Source organism: Phasianus colchicus, chromosome 11 (assembly GCF_987193195.1).
Source record: "Phasianus colchicus chromosome 11, bPhaCol1.hap1.1, whole genome shotgun sequence".
NCBI lineage: Eukaryota > Metazoa > Chordata > Aves > Galliformes > Phasianidae > Phasianus > Phasianus colchicus.
This window is the reverse complement of record NC_143446.1, coordinates 7,260,094-7,286,127: the sequence shown is the minus strand read 5'-3', so window position 1 is coordinate 7,286,127 and position 26,034 is coordinate 7,260,094. Positions and strand designations below refer to the sequence as shown.

The following is a 26,034-nucleotide window of genomic DNA, read 5'->3' as shown; positions in this document are numbered from 1 at the left end:
CACTGGGAGCCCACTGCTGGGTCAGTCTTCCAGCCACCCAGCCCCAAGCCTGTAACGTTGCCTGGGGTTGTGGCCAAAGTGCAGGACCCAGCACTTGTTCTTACTGGACTTCATCCCGTTGGCCCCAGCCCAGTGATCCAGTCTGTCCATGTCGCTTTGTGGGGCTTTCCTGCCCTCAGGCAGATCAGCAGTTCCGCCAACTCGGTGTCATCTGCCAACTTACTGAGGATGCACTCAATCCTCTCATCCAGATCAAACTCCCTCATCCAGAACAATTTATTTAGGTGCTGCCTTCTACTTTACCACAGGTTCTCAGCAAATTGAAACAAAAAAACTGACAAACATTCTAAAACTTCCTTTCTCTTTGCAAACTTCTGGGTTACTGGTAAAAAACGAGCTCCTTGCTGCCTTCAGGAGCTGTGTTAGCTCAGAATGCTGTGCGTTATCGTGCAGGATAAGTTGTGTCATGCAGCTTGTAAGCCCAGGTGAAAGAACTCCAAACTGTGGAAGGTGCTTCAGGTCTTCAACACAGCCCTTCCTTGGGCCGTGGTACTGCAATGGATGGAGGCCGAAGGCAGCTCTCACACAGCAGCGTGCTTTGAGTGATAACAACAGAATAGGAGCCCGACTGCCGTGTCACGAAATCTTGTTCACAAATGGTTTAAATGCACTGACGGACGTCCTGCATGAGGCTCCACGCTTCTCACGACACCTGAGCAACTGTGACCAACATCACTTTCAGAAAGCACTTCTGCGCAGTGCCCGACCCTGCTGGCTGCTTCCAGGGAGAAGAGAAGCCCGCTGTAGGCAGGCCCTGGGAAGCAGGCAGCGACTGGAGGTGCAGGCAGGAGGGACCAAGCTGTGTGCTTTTGTCTGCGAGTGCCAAGGAGTGCCGGAGCTCCCGCCGCCCCGCTTGCCTGCAGAGGGCTGCCGAGCACAGCCGGGCCTCTGCTGAAACGCTTCCCAAATGCCGGGGCGTTCCGTGTGCGCGTAACCCAGATGCAGCAAATGACAGCCGCAGCCCGGTGAAGGCGCTGGCAGGCAGCCCGGCTCTGGGCCGGTAACAGGCCTGCTCCCACAGCACGAGACAAAGCGGAGCTGAGCTACGAGGCCTCTCTGTGAGGCTCCGTGAGCTGGCGCGGTGTGCTCCTCGGCTGTGTTTTCACTTAACTCCGTATTTAAGTATCCTCCTGGAGGTTAAGTTTGCTGTGAGGTGTGTGAGGAGCGAGAAGGCGTAGCTGGCACGATGCCTCCTGGGCTCCGAACGTGAGGACCACATCAATGCAAATATTTCTCTCACCAAACCGCTTGCTCCTGTCGCTGGGCTTAGCAAAACGTGGCAGCCCTCCTGCTGCTTTACACCCCGCTCCTGCTGCCCTTCCCGGGCTCCTGCTGGCTGTGGCTGGGGGCTCATGCTGGGCAGCGAGGAGGAATCCCTGCTCGCTTAGCACTGCAGCACTGCAGTACTGGGAAACAGGGCAGGAGAGGATGGACTGTGAGGGACTTTCCAAACTATTGGAGTTTCATCTTCCAAGAAATGCATCTGAGACTTTACAATCTTATAAGAGAAACTAAATTTTCTAAATTTTTATTGACCTCTGGTAGGATGGTCAGTGTTCAGGTTCCATGTACCCTGCCAGACTCTGGTGACCCATGCTGAACACAGTGTTGTTTTCAATGAATGATGCTGATGTCCAATAAAGTTGCTCCCTCGTGTCAAGGTTCCGTGTAGCATGAGATTGTGTGCTGAAATGAAGCAAAAGAAGAGTGTTTAAGTGGGAAAGCACAGGTATGGAGTGATAAATGCAATCTGTGTTAACTGTTACAAAGTCCATTCTTTAACTAAATCTTTAAGCTAATTTGCTATATGAAAGACCCACCCCCCCTTTTACAATTTCAATTCTTCATTCCTTACCTTGGTTCAGAAGCCCAGGTAGCACAGTACAGTGTTCTGTGAGATCTAACCAATCAGTGTTATAAGATCTGGTGTCAGATGGAGAACTCTGGAAGAGAGGTATGCACAAGCTCCTCTCTTGCTGAAGCCCAGTAATCCCTGTTGTTTCAAGGTTGGTTTCATGGACAGCTTCTTTGTAAACATTTATTTAAAGAGCAGATATGGTCGATGGGAAAAAAAGATAACTTGATTTACTTCTCTGCACTAGCATGGAAATAAGTCTGGGGACAATGTGTCTATAGCTGCAGAGCACCGTAAGTAGAAATAAGCTCATGTATCACTTGCTGTAGAGGGAATATATAGGACAAATGCTTCAAAATGATGAGAACATCTGGAAAGCGCAAGAAATGGTAGCCCAGACAACCACTGCAAGAGCATGTGACTCTGTGAAAATCAGTGAATGCGTTTAAACCTCTCCCACACAGCTGAGGGATTCTAACAGGTGTGGCAGTGAGGAGAGGACCATAAAGGTGCTCTCAGCTCATGCAGTGGTTGTCTGGGCCTCATCTCCTCATCCTGCATTATCATAGACTCATAGGATCATTAGGGTTGGAAAAGACCTCTATGATCAACCAGTCCAACCATCCATCCTCTAGCAGTACTGCCCACTAACCACGTCCCTCAGTGCCACATCTCCATGTTTCTCGAGCACCTCCAGCTGACGCAGCCGTTCCAGCACCCAGCCGCTCTTTCAGCATTTTTCCTAATATCCAACCTGAACCTCCCCTGGTGCAATGTGAACCCAAGTTACGCCCTAGACTTCTGCTTTTCTGGTTGAAACACTGAGCAGTTAAAATCTCAATAGTTCAGTTCAGGCTGAAATGGGGTTTAGTTTTTTCACAGGTGTATACTTCTGCCACTCAGCACTGAGGAAAGCAGACGCTTTGTGTATCTCAAGATGTCGTTCAAAACAACTGAGTCATGATGTAGGCCTATAATCTCAGTCCTGTGTTACCACACCTTGAGCTATGCCAGAAATTCAGTTTCACTCGTAAACATTCATGGTGGGCCCAGGAATGCCATTCCCAGCACTAGTTCACATGGAGCTCTGCATGAGCACTGCCTGAAAGTCACTTCCAGCCCAGGAATCCAAGGGGCAAGGCGAGCAGTTTTGACAGTCGGCCTAGGCAGGTTCTGCCTGTACCAATAGTGGCTTTCTCTCTCTCAGAGCCCAGTGAACCATGCAGCCAAACTTTGGGAAGCCCTCTCTTATTCTTCTGACATTGCTTTATCTGATTTTTTCCCCCTCCCTCCATCTCTGTCTCTCGACATTGCAAAACCTAAAGTTATTTGGGCCCTTGAATTTCCTTTGTCCACTACAGGGTGATTTTGGATTTGGCAGACTGCTGACAAGACACCAAGAAACGCACGTTTTTTCTCTTTTTGCTCTAAGACAGATAGTATTATCCTCTCTCCAAAAATGAGATGGATTCAAGACACCAAATCAGTCGTAACTGGCACTTGCACATCAGCTGGGACACTCTGTGACTACTTTACGTGACGTTCTCATACTTGGAAGGGACAAGTGTCAGCAGCTGGTGAAGATGCTCAGGACGTGTGTCCCAGCAGAACACTCTGAAGCATGCCATCCAAAACCACCCAGAGGGAGGTCTTCGGTCTCTGTACAAAGGGAGGGGGAGAAGTTCTGCGTTCTCAATCTCAGCTCAAACTCAAGGGTTCCTCTTTTGCCTTCGCCACCACCGCTCACTCGTCTAAGAGGAGGAAGCACCATGGTGTTGGGCTTCTGCAGCTGACAGGAGTAGTGGTGCAGGTGATTCTCAGCACGTACCCCACAGCCCGTGGCTCTGGCTAGGCGCAGGGCTTTTACCTGCAGCTCTGGGGTAGGAGCCCAGCGATGGGGCTGGCACTGATGGAAGTGGTGGTTGCCTTCCAAACCTATAATATAACTCCAAACAAACAAATGATTTTTTTTGGTGTTTTTTTTTTTTTTTTTTTTTTAATAGTAACCAACACGCACTCAGGTTGTGTTCCGAGGCCCTCCACCCCTCCGGGTCGCACTCCCGCTCTCAGCACAGCCGCGGATTGCTGCGCCTGCCGCGCAGTTCGCGCACTGGCGGGGCACACAAACACACACACACACACTCACATACGCGGAGCAGACACTCGCTCCGCTCTCCCTGCGCTCCGTGCCCCGTCCGGCGGCGCTCCCCGCCCCGCCCCGCCGCGCCCAGGCCACTTTCTTTCCCGAGTCCCCGCGGTGGCGAGGCGCAAAACCGCGCGGCCCCCCCGGGCGCGGAGCCCCGCGGCGCGCAGCCCGACTCACCGCGGCTCCCTCCCGGCCGCGCGCTGCCGCCTCGCCTCGCTTCGCCTCCCCCTCCGCCGCCGCCCGCCCCAGCCCCAGCCCCAGCCCCGGCAGAGGAAATATTGCAATGTTGCAAGCTGACGTAAGGACATTACAAGGAAAGGGCTACATTTCGGAGTGTTTATGAAAAGCCTCGGTACTGTACTGTCACCAGGGGGCATGCAATATAATGCATTTCGCCAAACATTTTGAATAATAATCATTTAACAACAACAACAACAAAAAAGCCCCGGTCCGGTCGGCGCTCGCGGAGCCGGAGGAACCATGCAGCCAAACTTTGCGAAGCCCTTTCTTATTTTTCTGACATTGCTCGCTCGCCCTTGAGGAGCCGTAATTGCATTATCTGATTTTTTTTTTTCCCCCTTCTTTTCTCCCCCCTTCCCCCCCCTCCCCGCTCCGTCTCTCGACATCGCAAATTCGCTCGCGTTTCGGAAGGAGCAGCCGCCAAAGCTACCGAGCGGCAGGAGCCGCCGCCAGCCCCGCTCGCCTCTCCGCGAGTCCGGTGTTGTTTTGAAGGGAGCTAACATGGCGACGGTGCCCGTCTATTGCATCTGTAGGCTGCCCTACGACGTAACCCGCTTCATGATTGAATGCGATGCCTGCAAGGACTGGTTTCACGGCAGGTAACACAAAGAGATCGGGCCTTTTCCCCCCTTTCGCCGCGGTCCCCCCCCTCTCGCTCGGTGCCTTTCGCCTCCTTTTCTCTCCAGGGCAGAGCGCGGCGATGGTGCCGTTGGAGCCGCCGCCGTGTGCAGTTTTCCAACAGGCCTTTTTGGAGAGGAGGAGGAGGAGCCACTCTGCCCCCGTCTCTCTCTCTCTCTCTCCGCGTTGTATTTTTTTTTGTTTTGTTTTGTAAATTTTCCTTCGATTCCCCGCACAAAGCCCCCCCCCACCCCCACCCCCACCCCCCTTCCTTCCCGGGGCTCCGGTGTCATTGGGCCGGGGGGGGCATTGTGCTTCTTTCCTCGGGGCGGGCGCCGCGGGGCGCGCGGAGCGGAGCGGAGAGCGGACCGTGCCGCCGGCCGCCTGAGCCCGGCTAGGGGCCGCTCCGCCGGCCGGGAGCGATCGGGTCGGGCCGCGTCCCGCACCTCCCGCCTCGTCCGCTCGGTTACGGAGCCGGGGCGGCGGGGAGAGGGCTGGGGCGGCGCGGAGCCGCGTCCCGGGGAGGCGGCGGGGCTCGGCCGCGCTGTCAGCAGGCTCCACGCCCGCGGCTCCGGGCCGGGCGCGCCTCGCCTCGCCTCGCCTCGCCTCGCCCGCGCGGGGATCGCAGCCCCCGCGCACCTCCTCCCCCCCCCCCCCTACACACACAAACCCCGCCGCCGCGCTCCACGGCCCTGTCGGGGCAGCCGGGTGTTTCCCGTCTGACAGGGCTGCCATCGCCGGGCCGGCCCTGCGGCTTAACCCTTGGCGGGGCGGCGGGGCGGGGCGCGGAACGGGCGGAGGGGGGAAGCGCGGGGCCGCGGCGGCTCCGCAGGGCGAGGGGAAGCCCCTCCGTGCCGGGAGCCGCGGGGGCGGGCGGGGCGGGAGAGCGCCGGCCCTGAGGCGGGGCGGCGGCGGCGGCGGCCGTGCGGGGAAGCCCCGGCAGCGGCGAGCCCGCCCCGCCAGCACGGCCCCCGCCTCGCGGGGAGGGAAGGAGGGAAGGAAGGAGGGGCTCCCCGCGGCTCCCGGCGCTGCCCCCCGCCCCGCCGCCGCCGGGTGGGAAGAGGGGGGGACGCGGGAGAGTTTGTTTAGGGCGGACAAAGGCGGACTTCGGCCCTCGATTCATTTCGCCCCGAAGCTTTGTCATGGAAAACGAGCGCGGGCGGGCTGCCGTGCGGGAGACAATGGCAGCGCGGGCGTGCTTGAGTTAATGCTGTGTGAAACTGAACTTCGGGAGCGTTTGGGGTTGTTGGGTTTTTTGTTGTTGTTGGTTTTGTTTTTTTTTCCTTCCTCCTCTGCGAGAGACGGGGAAGTTGGTTAAGGACGCGGGGAAGGAGCGCCCAGCGTGGCTGCGCGATGTGTGCGGGAAGCGATGCCGGCTGTACCCGAGCAGGACAGCGCCGTGACTGCATCTCCCGCGTGTCCGAGGGGACGTGCTGGGCTCTGTGGTGAAGCTGTAAGGCTGTCAGGGGATCTGAGCGACGGAGGGGGCACGGGGCCTCTCTCAGCCCCAAAGTAGCGCTCAGGGGTGGGTTTCGTAGTGACAAAACTGAGGAGACCGCTCTCCGAGGGAACCTCAGATAACCGTGTTGGAGAAGCGAGGTGGCTGATGGAGTAGGGAACCACCTGTATCTGTCCCTGTTTGATTTGCTTGATGTTGTATGAGCTAATAAATCATCAGCTGTGAAAAATATACACTGGGATTTGGTCGTGGAGAGTTGTCCTGTCTCTTTCCTAAGTGCTCAAGGCACTGTTGGTGTTGATGCCCGTATAGTTACCCCGCTGCAACAAGAGTGACCGAGCATGCAAAGCTCTGCACTCTTAAAGAGGCTTGCCCATTTAGAAACGATTTCTTTCTCTTTTCAACATACGCACAGCACATTTCAGAAAAAAAAAACACTATTCCTGTTTCGGTTTTGTAGAAGCAGATCAGGGGTTTTCATGCTTCCTCCCTGACAGTAGCTTCCAGATATTTCAGTACATGTTTTTCCAGGGTTCTGTTCACAGGGCAGGTGTGGTCCCCTAGTGCTGGGTAACGTCTTTGTGGCACTTCAATGGATCTGACGATAAACTCGTATTATTAGCATATTAAAAGTAAGTTAAACTCGCTCAGTGCCATTTAGAAGCTGGAAGCAGAGCTGAGCCATCACCACATGACTGATGAGCGTTTCCCAGCCCAATGCTGATGTGCCATTGACTGTGGTTGGAAGCGACTGCCCTGTGACGTGTCCTGGAGGAGAGCTGGGAGGGACGAGCCGGGCCCTCGGGGCCTTCAGGTCTCACTCATCACAGGAACTTCTGGGATCTTCAGGCAGGATTTCTCATGTGAAGCAGCATTAGAACTTTCTTTATAAATCCCAACTTAATCCTCAGATGCTTCCTAGTGGTTGCCCACTGCTGTATCTGAACTTTTGTGTGGCAGGAGAAAGTGGTACATCAGAGGCTTTCCTCCTTTTTCTGGTCGTTGCTCTGGAGTTAGGCCTGCATGCAGCAGAGTCACTGCAATAGCATATAGGGTTGAATTGATGTACGTGGCAGGTAGATGTTTTCTGCCAGACAAAGGCGTCCGTGTTGGTTTTGTGCACCAGCGGTCGTGGGGTGTTGCTGATCTCTAAGAAGAAAGGTCATCATTGGCTCTGTTCCTTTCTCTGCAAAGCTTTCAGAGGCCCTTTGTTACAGCTCCATATGTTACCCATCATCAGGGCCCCCAGCCGCTGTTTATGAGGCGTACTGAACTGTGCAGCCACCGGCGTGTTCGCAGAGCACTGCTTTGTGCCTCCTTATTAGACCGACTTTCAGTCATCTCTGTGCTTCCAGCACAGCTCCAGAGAGGACAGGGATGGTCTTAGAGACAAAAGGAAAAGAAATGCCTCTGCAGACAGCGGAGTGAGGCTGTTGGACACCACTGTTTGTAAGGACAGAACCTTCGCCAAAGAGATTCGTGGAGCTGGGATGCTTGAGACACTGACTCTTGTGTTCCTCAGGAGTTGTGCTGGTCCTGCTGTTGCCTTTCCTCTGCTGTACCTAAGCTGGCAGAACAGTTCCGTAGCACAGCACTCCCAGGTTTCCCTGTTGCAGTGACCATGCTGGATTCCTCAACTTTCGTGAGACTGAAAAGTGAGAACCCAAAGAAGGCACCACCGAGGTCAAATGGGAAATCCTACAGCCTGTATGTACATAGCGGTCTCTGGTAGCTGTGGTCACTGAATTGACATGGCAGAATCATTTGTTAAAGCCTGCCTTGTGAGCAGCACCACCTTCTCTGCTTCTGGGTGGTGGTGGTGGTAGTGGTTAGCATCTATGAAGCTGCAGAGGGTTTAGGAACTGCCCCTTTTAGAGATGCCTTCTTTTCTTGTGCATCACTGCTGCAGCTGGGAGCAGCTGTGGTAATTTTGCTGACAGTCTGTGGATGCAAAATCTTAACAGGTGGATGTAGTTGTACTTAATAGCAAGCTTCCAACTACTCAAGTCACCTGTTACTGGAGTTTGCAGAACTCAAGGCAAGGTGAGTCCTTTTGCTCAAGTTTGTTCTGCTAGAAATCTGTTCTTGGTTATTCATTACATCTGTAGGTGGAAGGAGGTGAATCATTTATTTCTCTGCAATGGTTGTTTTGTTACTAGTACTTATAATATCTGAATCTGCTCTTTTTGATGTAGGAGGGTCATACAGTATTTAAATAAAATGACCAGAGAAGATTCAGGTTGGATGTTAGGCAGAATTTCTTCTCCAAAGAGCGGTCAGGTTCTGGAAAAGGCTGCCCAGGAGGTGGTGGAGTCATCCCAGGAGGAGTTAAAGGAACATTCAGATGTTGTACTGAGAGGCGTGGTTTAGTTGGGGAAATATTGGTGGTAGGTGGACAGTTGGACTGGATGATATTGAAGGTCTTTTCCAACCTTAATGTTTCTATGACTCTATTTTTATATTTACTTTCCTGTATTTAAACTTTTAAACTTACTGCCACTGTTATATCTGCAGTGATATTTTAGTACCATTATAAAATGTTTAGCTAACTAGAAGTTGTTGTTGCAATTCCTATAGCAACATAGGGTTAGGATGATTTTTAGCTGTAGAGTCTTGATGCACAAAATGAACTCCATCTGGATTAAGAAATACACTTGTTGTTACATTGCAAAACTGAAAACAGTGCATATGGGGGAGATGCAGCTCTTCTACTGGGACGTTCAGCGTTGTCTCTTTCTTTAAATAGGTCTGGCTTTGCCTGGCAGTGTCTGGGTCCTCTCTTTTACATAGCTGCATCACCAGTTGTGGTCAGATCTGAACGTAAATATACTTAAAGATAGAATAATCCTAACTTTTAGGTGATCCTAAAAGCACCATTCAGTTTCCCAAAGTACTGTCACAATGGAGGGAGTTACTGAGGTTAGTCGTCAATTGTGCAGAAAAGATTGCATTTCATACTGAGAGTTTAGATAGGACAAGGAAGTAAATTATTAGCTACAGTTTAACATTATTTCAGGTTTTCTTAAAGAGTTTGTCAGCTTTACAGTCTGCTGGAGACCAACCAGAGCGTTGTGAAGAAGCTGGATGAACACCAATCCTGGAATGTGGTTCCTTATAGATGATCTATTCCAGGAAAAAAAAAAAAAGAAGAACAAAAAAAGTTTGTTGCAAAGTGTTTTTATAGACTCTATAGACCATGCTGATTGTTCTGGATAAACTGCCCGTACAGCCACTGTAGTGGGATTTGTTTCTCTTAGAAAAAAGCCAAGAAAAAGATTATATATATATATATGAGTTGTGAGTATGGAATGTGAAGTTTTGAACTCGTGATAAAATGAGTATATATAAATGAACGAGTGCTCCCCACAGCACAGGCCTTTGGCTGGGCTGTACTGAGCTCAGGCCAGCAGAAGCAGGGCTGCACCCTCCGCAGGTGCTGTGCTGTTACCAGGAAAGTGAAAGCGATGTCGTTTCTCAGGCAACAAAAGATCAGTTCTGCGAGAAAACAGGGGCTTGATTAACCAACCCGTCGCGTTTTCCTTATTGCTAAATAGCTCTGTAATGAAGGGAAGGGATAAAAATATCTTGAAAAAGTGATTGCGGCAGTGTAGCTACGTATGGAGAAAAAATGGCGAGGAGAAAATATGTTCCAGATGCGTTATAGGCCTCTCTAGACCCAATTGTTGTTAATATTACCGTAGCATATTTTCCCCTTTCCAATCAATGTGCTTTTTCCAGCAGATGCAGCCTCCTATGTTATTTGGGTGCCGCTGTTTGGTGCTCGAGCAGCCTGCAGTTACAGGTGCCCGGCTGTGTCCTGCAGGCTGGCTGCCTGCGGTGGCCCTGCAGCTCAGGAGGAAGGCTCCAGAAGAGCGACGTGGCTCCTTGTTGTGCTCGGAGGGATAGGATTCAGGAAGCAGGGCTAGCCTAGGATGTGTTCCCTTCAGTTCTCTGATAGCATATCCACAGCGAAAACTAATGGCGTTTTCACAGCCTGGTTAGCTGTCCTGTGTACGGCAGCACAGGCTGCAGCCTGGGTACAGTTTGTACAGCTGTGTGATTGCACAAGGGCTGAGCAAACACTCGGTGCCTGGAGCAGTGCAAAGCTGGCTTCGCTCTGCCCTCGTGGGTTTGCATTACGTTGTTGGGCCGCAGCGTCGGCGGGGCGGCTGTGATTCGTGCCCATGCTGGAGCAGCGCACTGTGCTGCGGGCTGTGCTTTCACTTTCACAAGCAAGGGATCTTCCTGCTCTAAGCTTCATTAACAAAACTTCATAGCACTTACAGGCATTCCGCTTCTGTCACAGCAAATGTAAAACCCAACGAGTAGTATTGTATTCTTGTTACAGCATACTTCCAGTGAACAAACTCATCTGCATGGCACTGACCTTCTGGTTGGTAGGGCTGGTTGTCCTGCTTACCATAAGTTCTGTATATAAAATAGCTAGTGCTTCCCCAGGACGTTTTATTAAGCAGAGCTGTGATATGTGATAGAGGTGCTGGGGTCTCGCTTTGGGGTGGTGTAGTGAGCAAACTCTGGAGTGAGCTGGATTTCTCACAGTAGCCATTTTCTCTGCTCAGTCTGCGGCAGGGAGCACAGCCATGTGTGTCTGTGTGTTAGAAACTCCTAGACTTGCTGAGAGATATAAATAATAATTCCTTTCCAGGTTTTTATTTGAAAACAATAAGGCTGTGCATGAGCTATTTTAGGGCATCATGCACCATCTATTTTGAGACATGATCTTGCTGCTCATTGCATCCAAATACCTTTCAGGTAGAGCATATAGAAATAGTAAGTTTTTAGCAGATTTCTTGCATTCCCTGATTCTCCCGTTTTTGTTTTTTTTTTTTTTTTTTTCAGGTTATCACCTGCTTAATTACTATATTGTATAAATTATGTATCATCTTACTTGCAAAAATATGTACTTGCAAGACATATAAAAAATAATATAGACATGAAATGACACTGGCCACAGATCAGTGAGTATTATACTTTAAAACAGGACTTCCTAAACTGTTAGTCCAATGCAATATGTATTCAATATTTTTTCTAGACACTCTATAATTAATACATAGGATTTATAATGCAATTGCTGCTGCACCTGTCTTTTTGATGGTATTGTCATAATAACAGGAGATGCAGTTTAGGTTTATCCTCCACATAATGGCCAAATAGCTCCTGACAGAAAGTCACAGAGGTGAGTGGTGGTGTCCGTGCTCACTGAGGATGCAATCTGGTCAGACTGCAAGAGTTCCTCACTTGTTCTGCTATTTTGTTTCCTCCATAGCTGGAATTCCAGCCTGGGAGTGCATCCAGCACACGAGGAGGTAATTTCCTCGTGGTCTCAGAGAGTGAAACCCCCTTCATGCTGAGCTTCTGCAGGCATCTGGTGGGGTTGGTGTCAGAGGCTGAAGAGAGGAAGGATGCCCTGCCATGGGGAAGGGGAGTTGCCCTGCCCACTGCCTCCAGGGCAGATCACTGGGAGGGATCACCTCCTGCTGCAGCTTAGCTATGGGCCCTCAGTCCTGAGCAGAGAACAGAGCCTTTCACTGTCAGTTCCATATGCTCGCAGTTGCACAGCTCTGTAGGTCTCTAACATGAGCACATCCAGCATTTTTATCCACTACTTTTAGTAAGTAATCGAGTCAGGCACAGAGTTAAGCAGGAATACATCATGAAAAAGGACCACAGAATTTAAAAAATGAAAAGCACTTCTGCATTTTGTATTTTCCATTATTCATCTGATCTCTGAGAGCAGTTGCAGTTACACTTGCCCTTTTGTTTTTAATGAGTTGCCTATGGATTCCATTTCATGTTCTGCCTGTACATACAGTACATTTGCTCTCAGGGAGAGCATTTTTCCTGAAAGTTTTCATCTGGCACAGAGTGGGGAAGAAAGTGAGATATTTGAGCTAAGGATCATTAGTTGTGATTTCTTCTTCAGCCTCCTTTCTGTGCTGTTAACATCTCAGTGGTAAACAGCAGAAACGTGAAAATTGGCAGGAATGTTGTTCCTATCTCATATGTGCCATTCACCAGCCTGAAAAGGCTGGCCGAGATATAGGCAAATTATAGTGATTTTTAAAAAAAATCTAGTTAATACATAATCATTACTAAAAAAATAATAATCTCGTAATCTTCCTGTGTTCCACTGGCTTGATGACGCTGTGCGCTGTGTTTGGACAATGGGATGGAGTCTTTGGCTTTCATGGGGTTTGCACATGTAGTATGTGTGATTATAGTATGCATTTCTGATTGTTCTGAGTGTACAGAAATACACTTATTAAATGTGAGCCATGTGGTTATGATTTACCCTTTCGGCTCAGATCCTTATTATGAGTAACTTGGTGTAGAACAGTGTCTCATTATAAATTTCTACCAATGGGTACTTCAAAGTTTTCAGCATTCCAATCCAGATACACCAAGGAATGCAAGTGTTTTTCATTACCTTCTTGGATGAGCACAGAATAACGTGGGAACACGTGAAACAGCCACTGACTGTTTTTCAGGAATACAAACAAATGACCAGAGCTGCAGCAATGTTTAATCCCCTGTATTGAGCATCTCCACAGAGTCCATGGATCAGGCAGGAGGCTGAAGTGAAAGGGTTCAGCCTTCAGCTGCTGTGTGGCCTGGGTGTGCAATGGGAGTGTCTCCTGGGCCACAGCTCTGCCCTTTTGTGATGGGGAGAATAGCAAACTTGCAGGGCTGTTAAGTACTTTTTCCATTGTCACCTCAGAAATGTAAGTCACAGAAGCACCATCAAAAGTAACAAGGCTCAAGAATGACCAAGAACCTTTATGCTGCTTCCCCACTGTGTGTAATCTAGCTAGAAAAGAAGTCCATAGGCAATCTCTCAGCAATCTCCATTCACTCATGTCTACTCTTTGTGTATGAAACAGTAATGCTTGTACTCTATTTTAGTTGGTCAGTAGGGATTGCTCACTCTAAAGACTTGCCTGATTTCTGGTCTGGATACAAGACCTCTCAGTTAAGCTTTAACATTGAAAGTCATAAAGATGGCAGAGGCTGCTGGAGAATATCCGAGAAAGATCACATTGCCGTTTCCTACAATGGAATGCAGGACTCCTGTCCTGCCCCTGTAAGCCTGCTTGAATGGCTGAGGTGATCTTGAAATGCTTAGACTTCTTCTTAGAAGACCCTTTAGATTCACAGTCATGAATGCCACTAGACGGTGTTCTGAACACTTGCATATTCTTATCAAGCAACCTCACTCATCTAACATCGAGGAAAAGCCAACAAATTCATTAATGAGCTGTTCTAGTGGTTTATTGTTTCAGTTCTGACCAAAAAGTTATGGTATTTCCAATCTGTTTGCTTAGTTTCTGTTCCTACATGCGATATCTTATTATTCTGTGTGCTGGGCCCTCTTTCTCAGTCAGGCTTTTCCATCAACACATTGATGTCCTCCTGCTAAGAGTCACCATGCTTCTTTAATCAGAAGATACATCTGTTCTTCTGAGTTTGACTGAGAAAGCTGTTGAGCATTTACTGTAGAGTCTGAGAAAGAAATATGTCTACTTTCCTACTTCTGTACAGAGACCTGATTTTTGTCCTCGCTTCACTGAATGTTTTCACGTACCTTCCAGTGAGCAATAAACTTGTAGAGCAGCCAGATGTGAGTTCACTGATTTTTTTTATTTTTTTTTAAACAATTCAGATCTGAAACCAGTTTTCTGCCTTTTGAAATACATTGTGAATAGTAGCAGAAGCCTCTGAGTTTTTAGAAAGCAAAATCCTCTGCAGTGTGGTGAGTTTGCAGCTGTTGTCTGCGTGTTTCTTGTGCAAAGTGTTGTGTTAGCTGGGGAGACTTACTGAGTTCCTGTTATGTACGACAGTACACGTTCTCTGGTCAGTCTATTCTAATAGTGAAGGCAGGGTAGAGCTTTTTGTTAGAACTTCAGAGTACAGCAGGATGCTCAGACGGTGTCATGGGAGGATGATAATTTCTGAGCCCTGCAGAAGGTGTTCCAGAACTGTGGAGGTGAATTGTCTGTGAAATACTTCATTTGGAGAGTAATTCTTTGGATTTCCAAAGAATTAAGAGAAATAATGCATTTAACTTCAGAATCTGTTTGTCAGATGTTCCATGCCTTCTGCACCGACTTTGTCCTCACATTGTACTTAGAATACTATAAACTGTGTCAGAAGTGCCACTGGTGGTTGTTGGTTTTTACATCCACAACTGCATTTCATCCTATGATGTTAGTTATAGTCTCCTGAGTTTTACTCTCACTTTATTATTATTATTATTGAAAGCTGTCCTGGGTTACTAATCGTAGGATGGCCTGGGTTGAAAAGGACCGTAATGATCATCTGGTGTCAGCCCCCCTGCTGTGGGCAGGGCTGCCAACCACTAGGCCAGGCTGCCCGGAGCCACATCCAGCCTGGTTTTGAATGCCTTCAGGGCATCCTAACGACATGGATATTTTCATTGAAATGTACCCTTTCCTTCTATAGTAGCTACAGATAAGGCCTACAAGATCTTGTGGGCTCAGTAATAAAAGCTGAGCACTATGCAGAGGAGAGGCTCAGTGTTGACAGAGCTGGTAACAAGGATTCAGGTAATGACATGCTGCCCTTTGGATAAGTATTACCCAGCATCATGCTGGAGGAGCTGCCCTGCTGGAAGAGGTGTCCTCAGCGCTAAGCAGGTAGCTGCTGCTCTGACCACATGCAGTCATTGGAATGCTGTATGGTGATTTGGTATGATGTTCATTCCATGAACAGCACTTTCACCCATGGCTGCAATGCAATTGATCTTCTAGCTGAAACGTACAGTGAAATCATAGAGTCACAGAATCGTTTGAGTTGGAAGGGACCCCTGATGGCCATCTGGTCCAACTCCTCTGCACTGGACAGGGACACCCACAGCTCCATCAGTACTCAGAGAGCATGCAGCCTGACCTTGGGTGTCTGCAGGGATGGGACACCACTGTCCCGCTGTGCCCTGCGCTGATGTGCTGCAGCTGTCTCTGTGCTTGGGAGAACTGCAGAGCACAAAGCCTGGATTTAAAGTTGCTGTGTAAGCTATGGGAGTCAGAACTGTGCATTAAGTATGTTGGCAATTTGAAGACATATTTTCAGACACACTGGTTAAACATGGAGATTAAAGCAGAGGAAACGGAGATGGAGCTGCAAGATTTTTTTTTTCCTGGCTTTGCTCCTCGTTTCCTTCTGAGTTTCTGTCCCATCAGCTGACCTGGCTGGGGTTTGGATTAACTCTCACACATGTGGTATGGAGTGTATAGGTAACAAGCTGATAGCAAACTGGCAATAATACTGATCCATCTTACCAATGGGATGCAATAATGTGTAATTAGAACATAGCAAGTGGTTTGAACTCTTTGGATAAAATATCCCTTCTACTCCTCATAAATATTTTAAATTGACAAAGTGAAGAAAATTAATAGCTTATGACTGCAAGAGAAAAGGAATGAGAGTTTTCCTGACAGCTGTGGTCAGAACAGGGCCAGGAGTTTGTTAGGAAGGTGGGATAAAAGCAGGTGTTTGCTGGATGCCATCCTTAGGGCTAGCCAGGTTGCTTCTGACCCCAAATTGTGCAGCCACTGCTGCAGCATTCTCTTTGCTCTCCTTCTGCCATGTACACTCGTGGCAAGTGTGTATAGATGATCCTTGTAACACTGTGCCCTGGTAGAAGCCTGGCAAACTTATAATCGCGTGGGCTCTTCCCCTGCTATGTAGTATGTTAAGAAGAGTGTTTCTTTAAGGCAGAGCATGTATCCTGAGCATGCTGTGCAGCTTGCAGCTTGGCAGTGATATGGCACAGCAGAGGAGTAACCAACTGCTGCCATTTGTGTGTGTGTGTCAGAGCACTGAGCTCCTGGTATACGTGCTGTTTGAGTCAACAAATCTGCAAACAGCTTACAGTTTCTAGAATGCTGCTCCTAGAAGCTTGGGGAGTGTCATTTGATCACTCTGTGTCTTTTTTTTTTTTTTTTTTTTAATTTCATTTTCAGTTTCACTTTTTGTCAGCAGAAATTACCTGTTTTCACTTCATAAATAGCTCAGTGGTTTCTTAGCAGCTGGATTTTACTCTGGTTCACTGTAACTGAGAAAAAAGTATGTGAGCTCATCCTCAGGTGGTGTGCAGTGATCACATTCTTTTGTTTTTTGGGCTGAATGTGGTCCATTGCCTTTGTTGAGTGCTGTAGGTATAGATAGATGCTTGTTTCAGATTCACTTTTAATGTTTGCAAGCCATGCAACCCGGGGAGTAGGTAGGAAAATTGGTGCCATTAGGGTGGCTGCAATATCCAGCAGAAGCCATGTGCAGAACAGCTTTGAGGACGTGGCGTAAATCCCCATCTTACACTGAGTTTATCACTGGTGTGTCCCATTCACGAATTAGGGCAGCTCCTAATGTGCCTCAGCCACCTGCAGCACTGGGAGCAGGAGCTGTGTGCGCCGTGCTGGAAGTGCCCAGGAGTACTCCGTGAGGTCAGGCTCTGTCTGCTTGGCCCAGCTCCTTGCTGCTATTGCACAGAGCAGCCTCCCACTGCGGGAGTGCTGTGATTTGCAGAGGGAAGGAGAGGGAGTGCGGCAGAAGGAGCAGCCCGGAGATATAAATAAAGCTGCTACACTGTGTGTGTGTACAACTAATCTGCGAGATAACCAGCAAGCTGCTCCCTGACTCTCCAACTACTTAACTCTGATATACAATTTATATCACTTTTTGTAGAACTGCTACAGGTTTTTTTTTTTTTCCATTTAAAAATTATTACTGTTGCTGAAATTAAATTAATTCGGCGCTGTTGGAAAATTACTCAAAGGGCTATAATAAGCAGAAATTGCAATTATTTCTGTATGCATCAAAAACAAAGGACAGCTGGAAATGCCAGTTCAGCATATCGTGTGTAATCAGAGATGCTGGATGGGAAGACCACTGAGATCCTTGAGTCCAACCATCAGTCCATGCCCGTGACTCTAGATCCATGTCTCTCAGTGCCACGTCTCCATCTTGAACACCTCCAGGGATGATGACTCGAGTAGCTCCAGCCCATTCCAGTGCCTAACCACTTTTTTGGAGAAGTCTTTCCTAATGCCCAACTTGGTCCCCCCAGTAGAAAGTGAGGCCATTCCCTCTCATCCTGTCACTGTTATGTGGGAAATGCCTCTGCTTGCTTGCTTCTACAAAGAGCAGAAGCCCTTGGAGGCAGGAGGAAGAGGGGACGTGTGTATTACCTGGGCCTGTGACAGCAGGAACATTTTCACTGATATGACAGAGCTGATACAATCGCCGTCCTGAGTACATTTTTTCCTGCATTTTCATGGAGAGCTGAATCATGTTATAACAAAAAGCTGATTCAAGCAAGTATGGTTTGTGGAGTGTGCTTCTGTACAGCACTCACACCGAATTTGGTGGTGTTGTGCTCTCAGTCCATCTGACTGCTGGTGGTCACAATCTGAAGCTGTCTGCTGCTTCTTTTGTTTTGTTCTTTCTCAATTCTGTGTTTCGTTGCACTCTCGGAGCTCAGAAACTCTTCCCAAAGCAGAACCGTTTACTTTAAATGCAGAACACGGCCGACATCAGGCACGGTTCAGCTGCACTGGCCAGTTTGTGTTCCCACGGAAGTCGGTGGCAAAATGCCTGCTGATGGGAGAGCAGCTCCGTCCTGCCTCCTGCTTGTGCCACAAACCTCCAAGGGAACAGAAATAGAGAAATTTAAACATGAGCGGCTGCTATATGCACAGATGTCCATGTCTGGTTCCCACAGAGATTACTGAGAGCAGAACATATCCTCAGAAGAGCAGAATTTAACTCATGGGGACTTTCCTAGTCACAAGTGTGCCAGTGCTCTGCAAAGGCTTCCTAAAAGCTGGAGTATTTCTCAGAGCTTTTGTTGAAAACCTTGGCATTGTGCAGCTTTTTGGGTCGCTGCTGCGAGTAAACTCCCCAGAGTACTGCGACTTTGGTACGACTGAGGGAGGTAGGCATGGTAGATGGCTTATTGCTCAATGACTGTACTTGTGCTTAGATGTGCTTTTATCGAGGGTGGGTGTGCACACAGAGGAAGGCTGCCGTGCAGCCAAACCATCCTGCAATGAATGTCCGAGGGGAAAGGCAGCCTGTGTGCATCAGCAGCTTTCACTCTTTGGTGAGTTTTCCCTTTCAAGGAGAAGCGAGGCAGAGCTATCATTTTGTGCTCATAAGCCACAAGCTGGGAAACAGTATCGACACTTCGTGCTAGGTTTGTAAAATGACCTAAAAACTAACTGGAGAGAAAGAGAAAATATATTGTTTCCCATACAACAACTTAAGTAGCTTTGCAAATGGATGCCATTGGTAACAGTTCTTACTACATACGAGTTCCAGTAAGTGTAGCATTTTGATACGTGCAATATAACTTCTAAATGATAGTTTTAAAGCATAACATTAAACAGAGTGTTAATTTTGCTTAGAAACACCTATGGGAATGAAAACAATGTTTCACCTAAGGCTTTGCAGAGACATAACTGGAGTTCAGTACCGGACTCTAAGCACTATAGACTGGAGGAACCAGGACTGCAGGTGTATGAACAATTCAGCTTGTTTATGGAGACATTTAATCCATGTCTCAAAATGTAACATCATTACGTTTTTTACATTCTTTGGTAATTGGAAATCTGCTTCATAAATTGCATGCAGTAAATGTCAATTTGCAGACGTGGAATCAGTTGAAGCAAACAGCAATTTGCAGCAGCGTAGCTCAGACACACAGCAGTGTGCAATCTCATGGCCGTCATTCAGTTACTAATAACAGTGAGTGTTACTGCAGAGCTCAGGTCCTGCTACTTGTTCTGCTCCTCTGCGGCTCAAAATAATGCAGTATTAAGAAATCTTCAGTGGTTCCCGCGTTAGTTTAGAACAAATCAGTTGCATAAAGGTGAAGTTAGCAGGCCTTAGCACGCTTGGAGTAATTTGAAAATCGACTAAAATTTGCTGGTGGCTGACATGCTGCTGCCAGCTGCTTCCTTATTCCAGTTAAAACACCTGGGTAAATCAAGTTCTGATACTGTTTATGAATTCTTCCTTCCACAGATTCAAAGGAGTTTTCGGTATGCCAAGTGTCTTTCCCAGAACCCTGAAGCTTCTGATCTGCAGCTGCTTTTGGTTTGCTTTGGTTTATGCTTTACTTTGGCCTACCTTACAGACATCATCTTCCTTTGGAAGTTTGTTTAAATGTCAGCTGGACTTGATATGTGTGACTTTAGAAAGTGTTAGGTGTTGCTTTGCTTCTGAACAGCTACGAGACCAGAAATCACTTCTGACTTTTGGTGAGACCACTGCATGCCAACCAGCTGTGTAAATCCCACGGCACGTGCTGCTGGCTGAAAACGGCCATGAAACTCTTTTCCCTCAGCAGAAGATGGGAATCCTGATTGCTGCAGCCACGTCTGCAGTGCTGCTCACATGAGTAAGCGCCAGCTCACCTGGGTGGCAGGGGAGCAATGCTGGGTGGTGCTGAGTCAGCCTCTGAGATTTCAGCCCAAAGTAGAGCTGAAAAGAAAAAGCTTTGTGAAGTACAATGTAAGGGTAATTTATAGCAAATGAATTCTCTAGGAATTGCTTATCAAATCCCTGAGAGCTTGCACTGTTGCAGTGCCTGACAGGCGACTGTTTTTGTCAAAGCAACGCCTTTGGATGAGCTACCCTTCTGAAAGCAGTAATGAGTAATTTACTGGGACACATGCTAATAAGTTGACATGTGCTCTAAAATTGCTGATAAACAATGATAAACACAAATTAATGCAGTGCACAGAAGGAATTTATGCAACAGCGGTGCTCTGGGCCCTGTTTCCATAAATAGAGATTCTGTTGAAGTCAGGAGGGAGAAAAGGGGCTGTAGGACCCAGCCCTGTGGTTCAGTGTGGTTCTTATTGAGTGTGTGTGTAGATTTGACTGGCTTTGCACAGCGTGTCACATTTACTGTCAGTTGAATACCACCAGCAGATACATCATTAGTTAGGGCTCTTTTTTTAGGTTTTTTTTTTTTTTTTTTTTTTTTCAGTGTTGTATTTGTTTATGTTTCTTATTTATGCTTGTGAGGGAGAAAAATCCTGTTTTCTACTACTTATAGAACATATAGCTGTTGGGAAAGAGCTTGTTTTGCTTTCACCTGTTGTCATATTATGCTGAGTCTCATGTTTCTCTCTGTAAATCAAAGCATCGCCAACCTATTATGTCATACAACTTAATAGAAGTTAAATCAATACCTTTGCAGACCAAGAAGAGACCAGTAGTACCAGTTAGTCGATGAAGTGTGCACATTCATAGCTGAATTTCATCAGGTGGAGTAAATCCTTATGACTCATTATGATGGACATAAAGGGCACCATTACGTTCCATGTCAGCCCAGTGATTTGTCTTAGTGTCTGAACTAAGGAAACCTGTATATCTTACAGCTCCGAGTAAACAGTTATGACTACCATGTTTTCTTTCTGAAGGTGCAGTTTTGCTTTGTTTTCTCTACTGCATATAGTATCTATCAGACTGAGATATTTATCCTATCTCCATATCAAAGGAGAAAATGTACTGTCTCCATGGTGGGTGTCTTCAGCAATGAGAAGATAAAGAGCACTGGGTGGGCAGAATGGTTTCGTATTGCTGTACTAGTTAATAACTTTTGAGATGAGTCTGCCATACCTGCAAGGAATTGTACGTGAAGAATGTACAGAGAGCAGCACAGGTGTCCATGTGTGCCTATGAAGCCAATTTACCATCTTGGAATGGAAATAAAATGTGATCAGTCTGTAATTAAATCATTTGAAATTGGATATGAATCTTCAGAAAAAAACATATTTGAAATGCTGAAAGCTGATGAAGTTCAGATACGAGAGCAGGTTATGCAACTGAAAACAGAAATAGTCAAGAGTGATTTGGGGGTTTCTGTTAATAATTTATGCAAAATGACGTCCTTAAGAAGCATTGTTGACAGCTTGAATATAATAGGTTCTTCATAAATAGGAAAGTGAAAAACATTCCCTTTCCCTCTTCCCTCCTTGGTATACCATTGGTTCATTGTTGGATTTTCCCATGTGGGCATTGCACTTGGCTCAGATCATTTGCCATGCAAAATAGAGCATGAAAAACAGTAATGTCAATGTGTTATCAGGAGTACTGTGTAGAAAGAATGCAGAAGGGTATGTATGAATGAAAATGAGAAACCAACAAAATGTTGCTGTGTAGTTCCACTGAGATCTTAGCATAATGATGCCTATGCAAGTTATGTTTGTTACCTTAGATTTAAAAACAAATGATATAAATGGAGATGCAATTACAGCAAATCAAACACAAGCAGTAGTAGAAATGTTATTTCTGTACACTTTGGTATAGCAGTTATTGTACAAACTCAGCAATGTGGCCTGGGGCTTTGGTGCTGTTTGGTTTATTTGTAACATGTTTGTGTGCATTTATCTGTAGTTTAGTCATGTTTGTTTATCGCACATCTCCAGTGTGTTCTTTCAGTCCACAGGCTTTGCATGTGGTGCGCAGATAAGTGGATTCTTGATTTGATAGGTAGATGCTAGAATGGATATGGCAAGCTTTGCATTCCTGGAACAATGGAGCTCTGCAAATGACGGCGCACAACAGCTGCTGGAGAAAGGAGCAGTTGCCCGTTCATTTAAAGAGCGGCTGACCTGGTGGTGGGTTGGCAAACAGGAGCTGTATTGGTGCACGGTCGCTTGTGCAAATGGTGCCCTCATTTCCAAAAAGAAGTATTTTCTGGGCATCTTCTTCAGTCAGAGGGCAGAGCAGATATGGCAGCCATCCGTTGCTTTATTTTAATGCACGTATGTAGCCTCAGCAACTGAAGCACTAAGACTGGGACTTGATGGAACTGTCATGTAGACATTAAATCTAGAAGGCTGAATGCCAGTCTAACTTCAGCAGCAAAAGTTGCTCATGCATTTCTCTCTATAGATGAGCTCTCAGACTGGTGTACAGAGTTTTATAGTCAGGTGTCATTTAATCTGTGGGCCACATTTCCGTAAGCTTAACATCTAATTCCAACCAATTATTTGTAACCCCACATTTGTCAGTGTAAAAATGCGTGTAAATGCAGGTGTGGTCTACACAGTTTGAAATCCAAACCAATCTTGTCATATGTGGACAGGGAAACGACGTGAAGTCTCTTTTAGCACTAGGAGAGAGCCCTACTCCTTATCTTATTGATTCAAGCAGCACAGAATGCTTCTCTTAAACTATCCACAAAACCTGAAAATGATTCCCTGAAAGAAAACAAGAGTGAGAAGGATCAGCCTGAGGCAGTGCTTTGTGCTGTTGAAAATGTGGGTGTTAAAATTGTAGATAAGTGTAGCAGTTTTTCATACAGAAAGACTTGGAAAATTTTTAACCGTGCCCAGGGAGTGAGCCCATACACACACATGCTTGCGGCTGTATGCACACGTCCCTCCCTGTCCTTCCTCCTGTATTTCCATGCGTGTTTCAAATACAGAGCAGTGTTTTCTGTGAGAGCAGTTCTCTTTGGCTGCAGAAAGGCTCTCAGTGAATGGCAGAGGGCTGACAACATGGAGGTGTGTGAGGGAGGGCAGAGAGCAGACCGAACACGGGTCTCCTGCTCGTTGCTAGAAAAAGAGGAATGTAAAATTTCTGTTTATAGTTCCAGCATCTTTGGTTGGAAAAGGTACATTGCTTTTATAAATGGCACTGCATTATAGATCAGTGTTTTGGTTCAGAAGTCACTTAATGTATATTTTTCTAATTACATTTTCAGCTCTGGAGCTCCCCTTTAAATTCACATTGGTGTCTAATCAGCAGGCGGAGCTGGTCAGCTCGAACCTTTCCTGCTGCTTACCAAAGCCAGTAGTTGTCTTTGAGGTGCATCAGAGTACTGGTACAAAGCTCCCAGGCACTGCTGTTGCTCACAACTTGTCAAGGACCTGTACCTGCATCTCCTCAGAGGTTGCTTTGCATCAGCTGAAGGCAGAAATAATGGCTGACCTGATGACCAGCAGAATGAGCATCTTCAGCAATGGAGCACGCTACAGCTGCTGTAACCTGAGGCACTTTGCAGGCAAGTTGCCTGGTGTAACTGCATCACCATCACTGTGACAGGGAGCTGTGTTGCTCTGAGAACTGTTCCTTTTAAACTGCAAGTCAGAAAATGAAAATGGCTAAGGGTTCTACCAAGCTGCAGACATGAGTTTATTGTTGGCCAGTGCTACGGATATGTATTGTATGGCTATTTTTGCAGTGGTGACAGGACACTTGGGTTTTGTTTGCAGTAATGTTCCTTTTTTTAAGAAGAAGTGAAAGGGTCATGGAAGGACCCACAGACCTGTAGTACTACAGTACAGTGTGATGCTGACAGAAACTTTGGTTGTGCAGTAATTTCGGAGTGCTGTGATCTAGAAAGATTTGTTTGATTGATTTCCTTTTTTTGTCTGAGATATGTAATATTTCATTTATACAACAATACTGGCTTGTTTCTGCTGAGGAACAAAAACCACTTGTTAATAACAAACAGTTTTCTAAAGTGGTTTTGACCTGTACTTATTCAGAAAGTAACATATTAATGAAAACAAACAGAGGATAAGTTGCAGTGCTTCTTTTCATGGAACAGTTTATGCTGGCTTGGGTTGTGATGTGAGAATATTTCGGCACTATATTTTGTAGGGTCTGCATTTTGCAGCTTTTCATGGGGCAGTGGTAAATAGCACAGGTGCCATTATGTGTGGGTTGGAAGATGTATTCACAGCTGTGTGGGGGTTCTGTTGTGTAGGTTTGTTGTGTGGAGTGAGGCAGAAAGGAGCTCTTTGAAGAGTCAGCTGCTGCACCAACAGTGTTTCAAGGTACGAAATATTGATTCCTGTTGTTCTTTAATTTAGTCATGTAGTTAAATACTTCAAATAAAAACAAGTGTGAATTATTAGAATCATAGAATCATTAAGGCTGAAAATGACCTCTAAGATCATCTAGTCCAACCATTCACCTACCAGTGATATTCCCCACCAAACCAGGTATTGCAGTTCCCGTTCTTGAGCAGGGACTCTTTCTGTTCTGTTTGTAGAGTGCCCCATCCCTTTGTCCTGGCTGCACAGGTGGGCTGGTTGTGCACAAGCAAAGTGCTGGGATATTATTGAGTTTTGGTGGTCATGTAATAAAGCAAATGTGCATTTTTTCCCATGGTGTGCCCACTGAGGGCACAGTGCCACCAAACTGCCATTGTTGCTCTGGCATTGTAGTTTGCAGTAACCCAAGAACCACACTGAATACTGCTATGACAGCATGCAGAGTGATAGAGCTATTTCCCATTTGACTGAAGAGCTAACATGTGGATGTTGCATTTGCTTGGCAGCACAGTTACTGGAAATATTAGTGTGCAAGTACCACTGTAGGACTGGACTGGCACAGGACATGCCATGGGTATCGGTCTCTCAAGCTGTTCTTGATGCTGCTGTGAGAAGGAGCAGATCAGGCTCTTAAACTGAATTCTCAATCCACAGTTCTCCAAGAGCTGCTTCCACTACTTGTTACAGAACTTTGTCTTGTTGCAGTGCTTGAATTCCCTTTCCATGCAGAACTTGCCCCATGATTGCCAACCTGTAGGTGAAAATGAGTGCACAGCCAGTATTTTTTTGTTTATTGTTGCACTTGATATTCAGGATTGATTAAAGAAAGTGCTTCAACACTTGATTATATGCAGCTGGTAAATGATGACTTGCTTGGACCAGTCTGGCACTGAAAGCCATACAAACGTTTTGAAGGTGTGTGCAGTTACACAGGGGATTTGTGGCTATCTGGATGTTGCCCTCCCAGTCTGGTAACAGGCTGCAAGCCTGAGCAGGGAAAGGACAGTTTTTTGTGTGTGAGTCTGCTTTTTCATATACAGCCACTAAAACAACAGAGAGCTTAAATCCAGAGTGAGCCCCAGGAGCAGCACTCGGCTTGCAGCTACTCTGTTCTTAGATAAAGCTTCTAATGACTGCAGTGGGAATTCTACTGAGGCAACAACTTCAGTACTCTCCCTGTTTGATTTTTTAGATCTCAGCCATCAAGAAACTTGGCATGAGAAGTTATTCTGCTGAAGAACTGAAGTTATTATCCAGATCCCACAAACTAGAGGTTGTTGTCAGTGCTCAGTGTACTTCAGTGTCCAGCCTTACTTGGCCTGTTTTTCTGCATTGAGCCCAAAGAGGGAAGGAATTGCTTAATGTTAGGTGGGTCAGATGGGTCAGACTGGTGGAGGGCCAACATGGCTTATAGGGGACAGGGAGCCTCTGACAAATGAGCATTTGGCTCAAAATAGAGGAGGGAAGATCTTCTTTTGATAGGCAAAATTCTTGTGGGAGTATCACGGGTTTGAAGGCATTGTGCCTGCAAGGTGAACATCAGGCTCTTCTGTGCGGTAACCTGATAGCAGCCACTGAAGCTACGTGTTTGGTTAGGGACTGGAAAGCTACTGCTTCCTTTTGGACAAAGAAAAATGGGTTAACTCTCACTTGAACTGGCTGTGATTGCATGAAATGACCCATCCTTGAAATAGGCATGGTCTTTTTTTTTTTTTTTTTTTTTTTTTTCCCTGTATAGAAAAGAAACACTTTGGATTCCAGGGCACAGTGCTCTACTTCAAGCATTTGTACTCTCTCAGAAGCTTTTCTCACGTGACTT

General features: G+C 46.8%; 1 protein-coding gene across 2 annotated transcripts in view; it reads left to right on the top strand.

Annotated features, from left to right (window-relative positions):
• Positions 1-4,312: 4,312 nt before the first annotated feature.
• The window catches only part of PHF2 (PHD finger protein 2), an 83,213-nt gene continuing 61,491 nt past the window's right edge, over positions 4,313-26,034 (top strand). Inside the window, exon 1 of one of the 2 annotated variants that reach the window (XM_031608591.2) lies at positions 4,313-4,900. In XM_031608591.2, the coding sequence (XP_031464451.2) occupies positions 4,803-4,900 (98 nt within the window). In that variant the 5' untranslated portion in view covers positions 4,313-4,802. The remainder of the gene's footprint in view (positions 4,901-26,034) is intronic. The other variant, XM_031608583.2, reaches the window with a different exon arrangement.